Here is a 12,767-nt window from a genome sequence, read left to right on the forward strand (position 1 = left end):
AGCCATTGTTCCTTTTATACCACTGGCTTTAATCTTGCTGAAAGTCTTATGATGTGGCACTTCATCAAATACCTTTTGAAAGACCATATGCACCACATAACTGCATTACCCTCATCAGCCTTCTGTTACCTCATCAATAAACCCATCTCATTAGTTACATATGATTTGTCTTTAACAAGCTGTGATATGAAATAGTAAGGTATTTTTAAACCAGTCACTGATGTAGCATATTCAAAGGAAATATGAATGTTCTTAACTATATAATATAGAGGGAGCTTCAGTCTATAACTTACTTTTCCAGCACCTGTAACCCCTTGGTGGGGCAGTGCAGAGGAAACTTTACCATATACCTAATCGTCTCATCTGATTTAAGAGTCCTTAATGGGACAGTGTAGAGAAGGCTTTATTGTGCATATATCCCTGCTTTACCTGACCTGGGAGTATTTGGTGAATGGAATAAAGAGAGTATCTTATCTGGGAGACCCTAATGGGCAATGTAGAGGAAATGTCACTCTCCATCAAACTCATTCAATATCTTATCTGCAAAAGTACAATGGGAAAAAATTGAAGGAGCTTTACTCTGTTCCTACTCTGTGTAGTATCTGCCCTGGGAGTGTTTAATACGCAAAGAACCATCTCAACTTAATGAAAACATAATAAATAGGAAAACAACGGCATACATCAGTACTCACTGCAATATTATCTTGAACTGTGCAAAGGACTCACGGAGTTGCCTGAGGTTTGTGATCTTGTAAAATTAAATTGGTCAAATGGTTAGTTTGAAATTAATCATCACACACAACTATTGCAGTATTGTTTTTAGTGTTGCAATGTAAATGCCTGACCCAAAGAATGTTTCAGCATTTTTTATATAGAGGCAGTGTTCTATCTGATAAAACAATAGTTTACATGTGGTCCAATAACAAATTCCTACCAGAGACATGATAGTTGCAGTAGAAGCAAGTGCTACAAATTTCACCAATATAGAATGCATAATTTCTAAGGTTCATTACACATGGATATTTGACCCAAGTCTACCAAATCTTCCATTCAGTAGTTGAACAGTGATTGTTAAAGGAGGGCAATTTCATGAGAATGAATAGTCTTTTGAAACTACTCAAAACCATACCACAAACTGAAATTTAGTTCAACATTATGAATATTTCTTTATTTTAAATTTAGAAAGAAACTGAAAGTACATTAACAGAATTTGTCTGTTGTTACTGTTAGCAGGTCAGGCAGAACTTGTGGAGAGAAACAGAGTTAATCTTTCACCCCATCCTTCCCATACCATCAATTATGTTCCTCCATCATAAAAGGCCATCAACCTGAAATGTTATATGCCTGAGCTGCTAAGGTGTTACAGCCTTTGTTGTTCTTATTTCAGATTTTTAATGGCTGCTTTATTTTGCTTTTAAATCAGCTGCAAAAGATTGCCTGATACAGATTCTAAATAATGTGAGTTGAAAGCTGAGTGAACACTTCCTCTGCAGTGAGATTAAATGTCTTCTGCATGAAATAGTGAACAAAGTCTAGATTAGAGAGGTGCTGGAAAAGCACAGCAGGTCAGGCAGTATCTGAGGAGCAGGAAAATCGATGTTTCGGGCAAAAGCCCTTCATTTCCTGATGGGTTTTGCCCGAAACGTCAATTTTCCTGCTCCTTGGATGTTGCTTGACCTTCTGTGCTTTTCCAGCATCACTCTAATCTAGACTCTGATCTCCAGCATCTGCAGTCCTCACTTTTGCCATATGAAATAGGGAACAGCCAACTTCAAGGGTGACTAAATCCCGCAGAAAGGAATTCCACCAGACCAAGCCCCTGTCTGGTGGGCTTCTTGACCAGTCACAAAGTCACACCCAACCAAATTGCATCCATTTCTGGGGAACGTGGTACCTATACAAGTCAGACCAGTTGCACCTGAACAAAGGTGGGACTGAGTTTTTTGCGGGGCATTTTGCTAATGCTGTTGGGAGAAAGAATGGAAGTCTAAAACAGAGTTATGTGCATGTATGTAAATGCTAGGAGTATAGTATATATGTTGGGGAGTTACAGATGAAATTGTCATGTGGGAATATGTTGTCATGGCAATAGCAGAGACCTGGCTCAAGCAAGAGTATGGTTGGGTGTGAAACATCATGGCTATAAGTTGTTCAGAAAAATTAGAAAAGGAAGGAAAGCAGGAGGCATATCAGTATTGGTTAAGGAGGACATTACTGTACTTTAGAAAGAGGATGCGTCAGAGGGTTCAACATCAGAGTCAATTTGGCTGTAGCTAAGGAATAAAAAGGATACAATGACATTGCTCATAAAAACATTAAACAAAGAAAAGAGGAGCAGGAATAGACTATTCAACTCTTCAAACCTGCTCTGCCATTCAATATGCTCAAGGTTGGTCATCCAACTCAGGACCCCTGTTCCTGCTTTCTTCCCATACCCTTTGATCCCTTTAACCCTAAGAACTACAGATATTTCTAACTTCTTCTAGAAACCATTCAATGTTTAGTCTCCACCACTTTCTGTGCAGAGAATTCCAAAGACTCACCACTCTGAGTGAAGAAATCTCCTCTCATTTCAGTTCTAAATGAACTACATCATATACTTCAACTGTGACCCTTGGTTCTGGTCCCCACAGTCATCAGGAACATCCTTCCTTCATTTACCCTGTCTAATCCTGTTAGAATTTTGTAGGCTTCTATAAGATTCACCCTTTTCTAAGCTCCAGTGGATATAGTCCTAACTAATCCAGTCTCTCTTCAGTGGTGCCATCCCAGCAATCAATCTGATAAACCTTTGTCGCACTCCCTTCAAAGCCAGAACAATAATTCTAGGTAAGGAGACCAAAACTGCACATAACAATCCAGGTGTGGTTTCACCAAGTCCCTGTACAGCTGCAGGTAGACATTCCTGTTCCTGTACTCAAATATTCTAGTTATGAAGGTCAACATACCATTTGGCTTCTTCACCTCTTGTGGCTTTTCTAGCAAAATTTGAGTAGACAGTGTAGTTTCCAAACTGCAAACCAGCCCAGGAGTGTGGGAGCAGACACACACAATTTTCACTACATGCCATTACTCAGAGTCATGAAATATCAATAAAAATATCAATGGAAATATTTTATCTTCCTTGGAGAAGAGAAATAAACCTTTCACCATCTAAACAAATCGTGCATCAAACATGGATCAGAAAAGTCATGCCTTCTGCCTTGTGAGAAAAGCTCTTGTAAAGACTTATAATTACATTAATAAAAACATAGCAAAGGTACAATCTCCTTATTACAACTTCTTAAAAGAGTCATTTATTCTCATATTAATAGAATCCCTACAGTGCAGAAATCCATTAGAAGTTGAAACTCAATCAAGCATTCATCATGCCAACGGCTATCTATAGCATAACGTACTCTCTGAAAAGGTGTGTATTTCAATTTCAAAGCAGAGTGCTTTTTTTCTTTGTTTTTACTGGATATCGGGATAGTCAGCATTTATTGCTCATGAATAGTTGCCCTCAAGAAGGCATTAGTGAGCTACCTTCTTGAATGACTGCAGGCCATTTGCTGTAAGTAAAACCATAACGCTTTAAAAAAAAATCATTTGTGGGATGCGGGTGTTGCTGGCTGGCCAGCATTTATTGCTTATCCTGAATTGCCCTTGAGAAGGAGGTGGTGAGCTGCCTGCTTGAACTTCTGCAGTCCACCTGCTATGGGTTGAGTCAGAATAACATTAGGGAGGGAATTCTAGGATTATAACTCAATGACAATTAAGGAATGGCAATATATTTCCAAGTCAGGATGGTGAGTGGCTTGGAGGGGATCTTGAAGGTGGTAGTGTTCCCATGTATCTGCTGCCCTTGTCCTTCTCAATGAAAATGGTCATGGGTTTGAAAGGTGCTGTCTAAGGATCTATGGTGAATTTCAGCATTGCATCTTGTAGATAGTACACACTGCTGCTACTGAGTGGATGGTTGTGCATGTTGTGCCAATCAAGCAGGCTGCTTTGTCCTGGATGGTGTCAAGCTTCTTGAGTGTTGTTGGAGCTGCACTCATCTAAGTAAGTGGTGAGTATTCCATCACACCCCCGACTTGTGCTTTTTAGATGGTGGACAGACTTTGGGGAGTGAGGAGGTGAGTTATTCACTGTGGTATTCCTGGCCTCTGACCTGCTCTTGTAGCCATTGTATTTACAGTGTGAGTTTCATAGAAAAATAGAAAATAGGAGCAGGAGTAGGCCATTTGGCTCTTTGAGCCTGCTCCACCATTCAATACGATCATGGCTGATCATGCAATTTCAGTATCCCATTCCTGCTTTCTCTTCATAACCCTTGATCCCTTTTAGTTGCAAAGGCCATGTCCAGTTCCCTCTTGAATATATCTAACAAACTGACACAAACAGTTTTATGTGGTAGAGAAGTACACAGGTTCACAACTCTCTGAGAGAAAAAAAAATCCTTCCTCATCTTAGTCCTGAATGGCTTACCCCTTATTCTTAGGCAGTGACCCCGAGTTCTGGACTTCCTCAACATCGGAAACATTATTTCTGCATTTGGCCTATTCAGTCCCATCATGTCTCTCTGAGATCCCCTTCATTCTTCTAAATTCCAGTGAGTACAAGCCCAGTTAATTCAGTCTTTTTTCATATGTCAGTCCTGCCATCCTGGGAATCTAGTGAACCTATGCTAAACTCACTCAGAAATTGCACACAATACCAAAGGTGTGGCCTCACCAAGGCCCTATATAACTGTAGCGAGACATCCCTATTCTTATACTCAAATTCTCTCGCTATGAAGGCCAGCATGCACCACCTGCTGCATCTGCATGCTAACTTTCAGTGACTGTTCCATCATGACACTCAGGTCTTGCTGCACCTCACCATTTCCAACGCTGCCACCTTTCGGATAATAATCTGCCTTTCTGTTTTTGCCTGCAAAGTGCCAAACCTCACATTTATCCACAGTATACTGCATTTACCAAGTATTTGCCCACTCAGTCAGCCTGTTCAAGTCATCCAGCAGCCTCCTAGCATCCTCCTCATAGCACACATTGCCACCCAGCTTAGTGTCGTCTACAAATTTGGAGATATTGTGTTCAGTCCCTTTATCCAAAATGTTAATGTGTATTGTGAACAGATTCAGTCCCGGCACTGACCCCGGAGTTACCCCACTCATCACTGCCTGCCACTCTGAAAAGGACCTGTTAATATCAACTCATTGCTTCCTGTCTGCCAACCAGTTCTCTATCCATGTCAGTACATTACCTCCGATACCATGAGCTTTAATTTTGCTATACACAACATGCACTGATTCATCCTTGACTACTCTACTAGTCACATTTCAAAATATTCCAGAAGATACCTTCTAAGGAGCCGAATTTCCCTTTAGTGAACCCATGCTGACTTTGACCGATTCTGTCACTGCTTTCCAAATACTCGGTTACTACATCCTTAAAATTGACTCCAGCATTTTCCCTATCACTGATGTCACTGTTTTCTCTCACCCTCCTTTTTTTAAAAAGTGGGGTTACATTAGCTATCCTCCAGAATCTGGAACTCTTCTATAGATGTATCTACTATTTCTAGAGCCACTTCCTTAACTACTCTAGGATGCAGAGCATCAGGCCCTGGAGACTTACTGGATTTTAATCCCATCAATTTCTTCAGTTCCTCCTTCATGCTTGACCCTCTATCCCTAGCATTTCCAGAAGATTATTTGTGTCATCCTGAAGACAGATGCAGTGTTGGTAACAGCATTGAATGTCAAATGGTTCGGTTGTCTTGCTTTGGTAATGGTCATTGCCTAGCATTTGTATGGTGTGAATGTTACGTGTCGCTTGTCAGCCCAAGCCTGGATATTGTCCAGAGTTTGTTGTATTTGAACTGTTTCACTATCTGAGGAGTTGTGAATTGTGCTGAACATTTCACAAACATCAGCAAACATCCCCACCTCTGAAGTTATGATGGAGGGAAGGTCATTGATGAAGTAACTGAAGATGGTTGGGCCTAGGACACTATCCTGAAGAATTCCTGCAGAGGCGTCTTTGAGATGAGATGGCTGACATCCAACAATTGCGGCCATCTTCTTACATGTCAAGTATGACTCCAACCAGAGGAGAGTTTGTCCTCAATACCCATTGATGTGAAGTCACACATTTTGGTACGAGTAACAGCAAAATAGATTACCACTTGAATAGTAAAAAGTTGCAGCTTGCTGATTTGCAGAGGGACCTGGGTTTCCTTGTGCATGAATTGCAGAAGGTCGGTCTGTAGGTACAACAAGTAATTAGGAAGATAAGTGGAATTTTGTCTTTCATCGTTAAAGGGGTTGAGTTTAAAAGCAGAGAGATAATGTTACAGCTGTACAAGGTGCTGGTGAAGCCACACTTGGAGTACTGTGTGTAGATTTGGTCTCCTTACTTAAGAAAGGATATACTGGTACTGGAGAGGATGCAGAGGGGATACTAAGTTGATTCCAGAGTTGAGGGAGTTGGCTTATGAGGAGAGGCTGAGTAGACTAGGATTACATTCATTGGAATTCAGAAGAATGAGTGGGGATCTTATACAAACATATAAAATTATGAAGGGTCTTGATAAAATAGAAATAGTTAGGATGTTTCCACCGGTAGGTGAGACTAGGACAAGAGGACATGGCATCAAGATTAGAGGAAGCAGGTTTAGAACTGAACTGAGAAGGAACTTCTTCACCCAGAGGGTTGTTAATCTGTGGAATTCCTTGCCCAGGGAAGTAGTTGACACTACTTCAGTAATCGCTTGTAAAGCTAAGGCAGATACTTTTTTGGAAAATAAAGGTATTAAGGGATATGGTGAAAATGCAGGTAGGAGGAGTCCATAAAAAGATTGGCCATGATCTTATTGAGTGGCAGAGCAGGCTCAAAGGGCTGGACGGCCCACTCCTGCTCCTAGTTCTTATGTTACTATGTTCTTATGATACCTTCCTTGATGTCACACGTGGTTGAATGCGACCTTGATGTCAAGCCCTGTCACTTTTACCTCAGCTCTGGAATTCAGATTTTTTGTCCATGCTTGAATCTAAGGCTGTAATGAGGACAGGAACAGAGTGGCCCTGGTGAAGGTTATTGCTGAGCAGGTGCTGCTTGATTGCAATATTGATGACACCTTTATCACTTTACAGTTGAAGAAGTTCCTGGATTTTGACCCAGTAACACTGAAGAAATGGTGGTATATTTCCAGGTGAGGATGGTGAGTAGCTGGAGGGGAACTTGTAGGTGATGATGCTCCCACTGTAAATGGCAGTGGTCATGAGTTTGGGAGGTGCTGTCGAAGAAACCTTGGTGAATTTCTGCAATACATCTTGTTAATTGTACACATTACTGCTACTGAATATCAGTGAGGAAGGGAATGAAAGGAGAGACTCTTGATTTATGCCATAAATGTGAACAGGCTAGGAGATGAATTATTCAATGCAAGATCCCTAGCCTCTGATGTGTTCTGTATGCACAGTTTGAGTACAATAGAATACTCTCCACTTGCTTGGTGGTGCAGCTCAGATGCGAAGCTTTACACCATTCAGGATAAAGCAGCTCGCTTGACTGGCATCACATTCATCAATGTCCACTGCTTCCATCACTCATGCACAGTAGCAGCAGGGTGCATCATCTACAAGAAGTAGTGCAGAAATTTACCAAGACTCCTTAGAAGGTATCTTTTCAAACTCACATCTAGAATGGCAATAGCACCAGATACTTGGGAGTTCTCCTCCAAACCATTCACCATCCTACTTTGAAATATATCACTGTTCATTTAGTGTTGTTGGGCTAAAAGTTTGGAACTCACTTCTAACTGCATTTTGGGGCTACCTAACTCAAATGATCTTTGTTCAAGAAGGCAGCTCACCATCAAGGATAACTAGAGATGGACAATAAATGGTGACTGAGCTAGTGATGTCCACATTCCAGGAATGCATACACAAAGTCCGTGGGTGTAGACAAGTTGAGGGATGATATGATTGAAGTGTTATGGTAGTTGGAGAAATCTGTTATTGTTGGTAGGGAGATCAAGAAAGAAAGGGACACAATCTTAAAATTAGATCTGATCACAGAAAGAGAAGTAGAAGTGGAATTTCCCTCCTCAAAACAATGTTAATGCAGAATATTTGGTGATTTTAAGAATGAAATCAATATAGTTTTTCCGCAAAGGGGAGGTACCAATCAATAAAAATCCAATGGAATGGCTTAAGAGGCTAAGCTAATCTACCCCTGTTGACAGGATATAATTCCTATGCAGTCTAAGTCTATCAAAGTACTCCATTGTATAAAAGTTAAAAAACATTTATGTATCCCTCAGTATGGCATTGCAGCATTTTCCTGGATTCTATTTCAATTCCATGAATTCATTGAACCCTGCAGGAGCTGCACTAGAATGAAGCTTGTTTTGGAAAATCAGCCCTTGCACAGTGGGGTCCCATCTACAACTTGTGCTGCAATAAAGTTTCTTGACGGATCTGTGGGCTTAGTATATTTCTCCATATATGTATTGTTTGAAATATACAATCACTCACATTAATTTCATCCAGTGTACCATCAAGATATCTACAAACTTGAGTCTTAATTTCTTGAACTTGATTTTCAGTCAAAGCTTCATAGCTGGTTTGGCGACGGTTAGCCTATAAGGGAAACAGGTATCTATGAACAATAACAATATCAACTATTAATTTTATTTAGCACCTTAAAATTAGGAAAATGTACCAAAGCACTTCAGAAGAGTATTGATTGAGCCACATCAGCCATATTATAGCAAATAACCAAAATTGTGTTCATTGACCAGTTTTACAGGGGTGGTTGGGGGTGGATATGTAAGCAAGAAAATTCCAGAATGGGTCGCAAGTTTAAAACCAAAAGGCCAGAATTAGAGGTACAACTATCTCACAGAAGGCAAGGCCCAGGAGCACAGGGAGAGAGATAATGATGTCAGGGAGTGGAATAGTCAGAGAGAATGAGACTTTGAACAGAGGGGGCAAGACCATAGATTGGAGCAGCTAGAGAGAGTGAGACACAGAAGTGGAGGGGATACAACCTGAGAACAACGGTGGTGAGCAGAGAGGGTGAGATCCAGGAGGAGAAGACAGAGTGAAGCAACCAGATGGGGCAAGACCTGTGACCAATTGGAGGTGAAGTCTGGGCTTAGAGAGTTCAAACAGGTTGAGGTCATACAGTGGTTGGAGGAGTAGAAGCCTAGAAGCAGAGCAGTCAAAAGGGGGTGAGGCCTGGAGCAGAGCAGTCAGAGGGATTGAGGTCTGGAAACACAGCAATCAGAGAATGTGAGGCCAGAAGCAGAGCAGTTGGAGGGTGCAAGGCCAGGAGCAGAGCAGATTAGATTAGATTAGATTACAGTGTGGAAACAGGCCCTTCGGCCCAACAAGTCCACACTGACCCGCCGAAGCGTAACCCACCCATTCCCCTACATTTACCCCTTACCTAACACTACAGGCAATTTAGCATGGCCAATTCACCTTACCTGCACATCTTTGGACTGTGGGAGGAAACCGGAGCACCCGGAGGAAACCCACGCAGACACGGGGAGAACGTGCAAACTCCACACAGACAGTAGTCCGAGGCGGGAATTGAACTCAGGTCTCTGGCGCTGTGAGGCAGCAGTGCTAACCACTGTGCCACCGTGCTGCCCATGCGGGGGTAAAGACCAAGATGTGGTCAGAATAATTGAGAGTTAGAAATACAGTGATCAGAGGCATCAGGGATTGGGAGCAGAGTGATCAGAGGAGAAGAAGCCTTAGAGTAGAACAGTCAGAGGGGGCAAGGCCTCGAAACAGAGTGATCAGGTGGTGCATGGATCAAGTGCAGTGTAGTCAAACGGCAAAAGGCCCAGGAGTAGTGTGAGAGAGATTTACAGGAATGTATCAGTGTATGACCAGAGAGAATTATTAGGCCAAATCATGTAAAACCCAGACTGACAGGAATAGATTTCTCAATATCTTTGAAAAATCACAAAATACATCACCCTAATTAAAAAGAATGTCTGATCCATAACATTATACTCCAGAAAAATAATTAGGCTGTATCATTTTAAATCTGTGACCGTATATCAAAATGAATTATAGGAATCTATCCCTAAATACTCTTAAGGTCTATAGATTTGTGTTCAAGAATATCTGGAAAAAATTATTGTAGTATACTAGCCAAATTATCTGGAGAATTACTAGAATATGGTCACTGTATAACCTAAAATTTGCAAGAGTAGATAAGCTGACAGAAATACTGAAATACATTTAACAAATTTTGAGGGCATTAGTCAAATATAATCACTGGACATCCTGAAGGTTTTATTGAAATGAATATCCCAACAGAATGACTGGACTATTATCACTGGATATCCAGAGAAAATTACTAGACAATTATCATTGGATATGATTAGATTAGATTACTTACTTACAGTGTGGAAACAGGCCCTTCAGCCCCAACCGACCCGCCAAAGCGCAACCCACCCAGACCCATTCCCCTACACCTAACACTACGGGCAATTTAGCATGGCCAATTCACCTAATCTGCACATTTTTGGACTGTGGGAGGAAACCGGAGCACCTGGAGGAAACCCACGCAGACACAGGGAAAATGTGTGCAAACTCCACACAGTCAGTTGCCTGAGGCGGGAATTGAACTCGGATCTCTGGCACTGTGAGGCAAGAGTGCGAACCACTGTGCCACCATGCCGCCCACCCACTGTGCTGCCCATCATGAAAGATTAATAGGAATAGAATTATTATGTAACTTGACAGATTTACTGGAATATAACTTTGATATTCTGAAAGATTAATTGAAATATTTCGCTGAAAATCCTTAAAATGTTTAAAAATGAGAGAAGATCATCACACTACTAAAAATGTGTTTCAGGGAGCTGTGACAGCACAATAAAATAAACTCACCACAAACTCACTGATCACCAATTTTTAAACAGCAAAAATGATTTAAAACACTCAATCACATTCTAACTTTCTCTCCTATCATTTGTGTAACAAAGGTTAATACAAATATTTGAAGAATGAATGGTGAACTTTCTTACTAGTATGTTGTGCATAGCCAGCTCATCCTGCAGTAGCTGGATCTCTTTCTGAAGATTCTGAACCAATTTCTGGAAAAAAGAAGCATTGATAATGGATAGGATGTTGATATTCGCCACTGAAGTTCATCCCAATGACACATTACCTCACTCATCATCAATCAGTTTGCCACAATTAATAGCACTTTCACTTTTGGAGGGAGATGGTGGCTTAATGGTAATGTCACTGGTTCAGCGATCCAGAGGCCCAAGCTAATGCTCTGAGGCCATGGATTTAATCCACCATGGGGTTTGTGGTATTTAAACTCAATAAATGCATCTGGAATTAGAAACTACTCTCCATAATGATCCATCGGATCCTTTGAAGAAAGATGGCGTACACTGAAAGGTTCAGCTATTGTCATGTGGCAAATAAAATTCTGGATGGATTGGTGTTCCTCATCACTATAGGCAGTAAAGCCTTTAATTTACTTAGAAGCCTTGTCCATCTGGGCAAACCTGGAATTAGACAAGGCCATTAAAGATCAAAAGCAAAATGCTCTGGATATTGGAAATGCGAAAACAAAAACAAAAAACAGAGTTTGAATGGTCATCGACCTGAATTGTTAACTGTGTTTCTTTCCACAGATGCTGCCTGATTACCTGAGGATCTTTGGTACCTTTTTGTTTTCTATATTGAGGTAAGTAACATGTCAGTAACATCACTGTTGGCGTCACTCTGCATCGTATGCCAGCCATACCTTTTAATCGTGTTCAAGGAGGTGAAATCGCCATAATCCAACAAGACCACAGGGCTGCTCTCACATCAGAGAGGGATGACTGAATAGATTAAGAATACAATAGAACACCTACAGTGTGGAAACAGGCCATTCAGCCCAACTGGCCCACACTGGCCTTCCGAAGAGTATCCCACCCAACCCCATTCCCCATTTCTTTACATTAACTCCTGACTAATGCACCTAACCTACACATCCCTGAACACAATGGGTAATTTAGCATGACCAATTCACCTAACCTGTACATCTTTGGAAACCAGAGCACCCAGAGGAAACCCACACACACATGGGGAGAATGTGCAAACTCCACCCAGACAGTTGCCTGAGGCTGGAATCAAATCTGGGTCCCTGGCGCTCTGAGGCAGCAGTGCTAACCACTACGCCACTGTGCTGCCCTTTAAAAGAGAAAGATGGTGGTGGGTTAACCTGAGGATCATCACACCTCAGGCAAGGAGAAGGTGCGAACTTTCTTACTGACTTCAGCCGGTACAGGATTTGAGCCAGCCATCCAGTCAACTGAGCTAACTAGCTCTATCATTTGCTACTTACTCTGTTTGGCATGCATGTCATCCTGTTTTATAGCTTTACCAGGTTGACAGAACCCATTTGTAAGAATGTCTTATATGGCTCCTGGTATACCCACCTGTGGTCTTCATCGAACCAAGATTGATCTCCTGACTTGATAATAATGGTAGAGTGGAGGAGATGCCTGGCCATGAAGTTGCAGATTGTGTTGCTTCTGATGGTCCATGACATTTGATAAATGCCCAGTCTTGAACTGCTAAATCTGTTCAGTCTGTCCCATTTAATATGATGATATTGCCACACAACACAATGTAAGGTGTTATCAATGTGAAACTGGGACCTTGTCTTCACAGGAACTGTGATCACTCTTACCAAGACTGACATGGATAGAAGCAACTGCAGCAGGTAGGTTGGTGAGGATAAGGTCAA

At 41.5% G+C, this 12,767-nt stretch overlaps 1 protein-coding gene across 4 annotated transcripts in view; it reads right to left on the reverse strand.

Annotated features, from left to right (window-relative positions):
* The window catches only part of kif9 (kinesin family member 9), a 106,141-nt gene that overhangs the window by 39,338 nt on the left and 54,036 nt on the right, over positions 1-12,767 (reverse strand). For all 4 annotated transcript variants that reach the window (XM_087986587.1, XM_087986586.1, XM_043687968.2 and 1 more), the window contains 3 exons: positions 11,041-11,109; positions 8,525-8,629; positions 693-748 (listed from right to left, as the gene is read on the reverse strand). In XM_087986587.1, coding sequence (XP_087842713.1) covers positions 693-748; positions 8,525-8,629; positions 11,041-11,109 — 230 coding nt within the window. The remainder of the gene's footprint in view (positions 1-692; positions 749-8,524; positions 8,630-11,040; positions 11,110-12,767) is intronic.

The sequence above is a fragment of the Chiloscyllium plagiosum genome, unplaced genomic scaffold (genome assembly GCF_037043375.1).
Source record: "Chiloscyllium plagiosum isolate Xiang-an unplaced genomic scaffold, Cpla_swu_hap1 HiC_scaffold_4, whole genome shotgun sequence".
NCBI lineage: Eukaryota > Metazoa > Chordata > Chondrichthyes > Orectolobiformes > Hemiscylliidae > Chiloscyllium > Chiloscyllium plagiosum.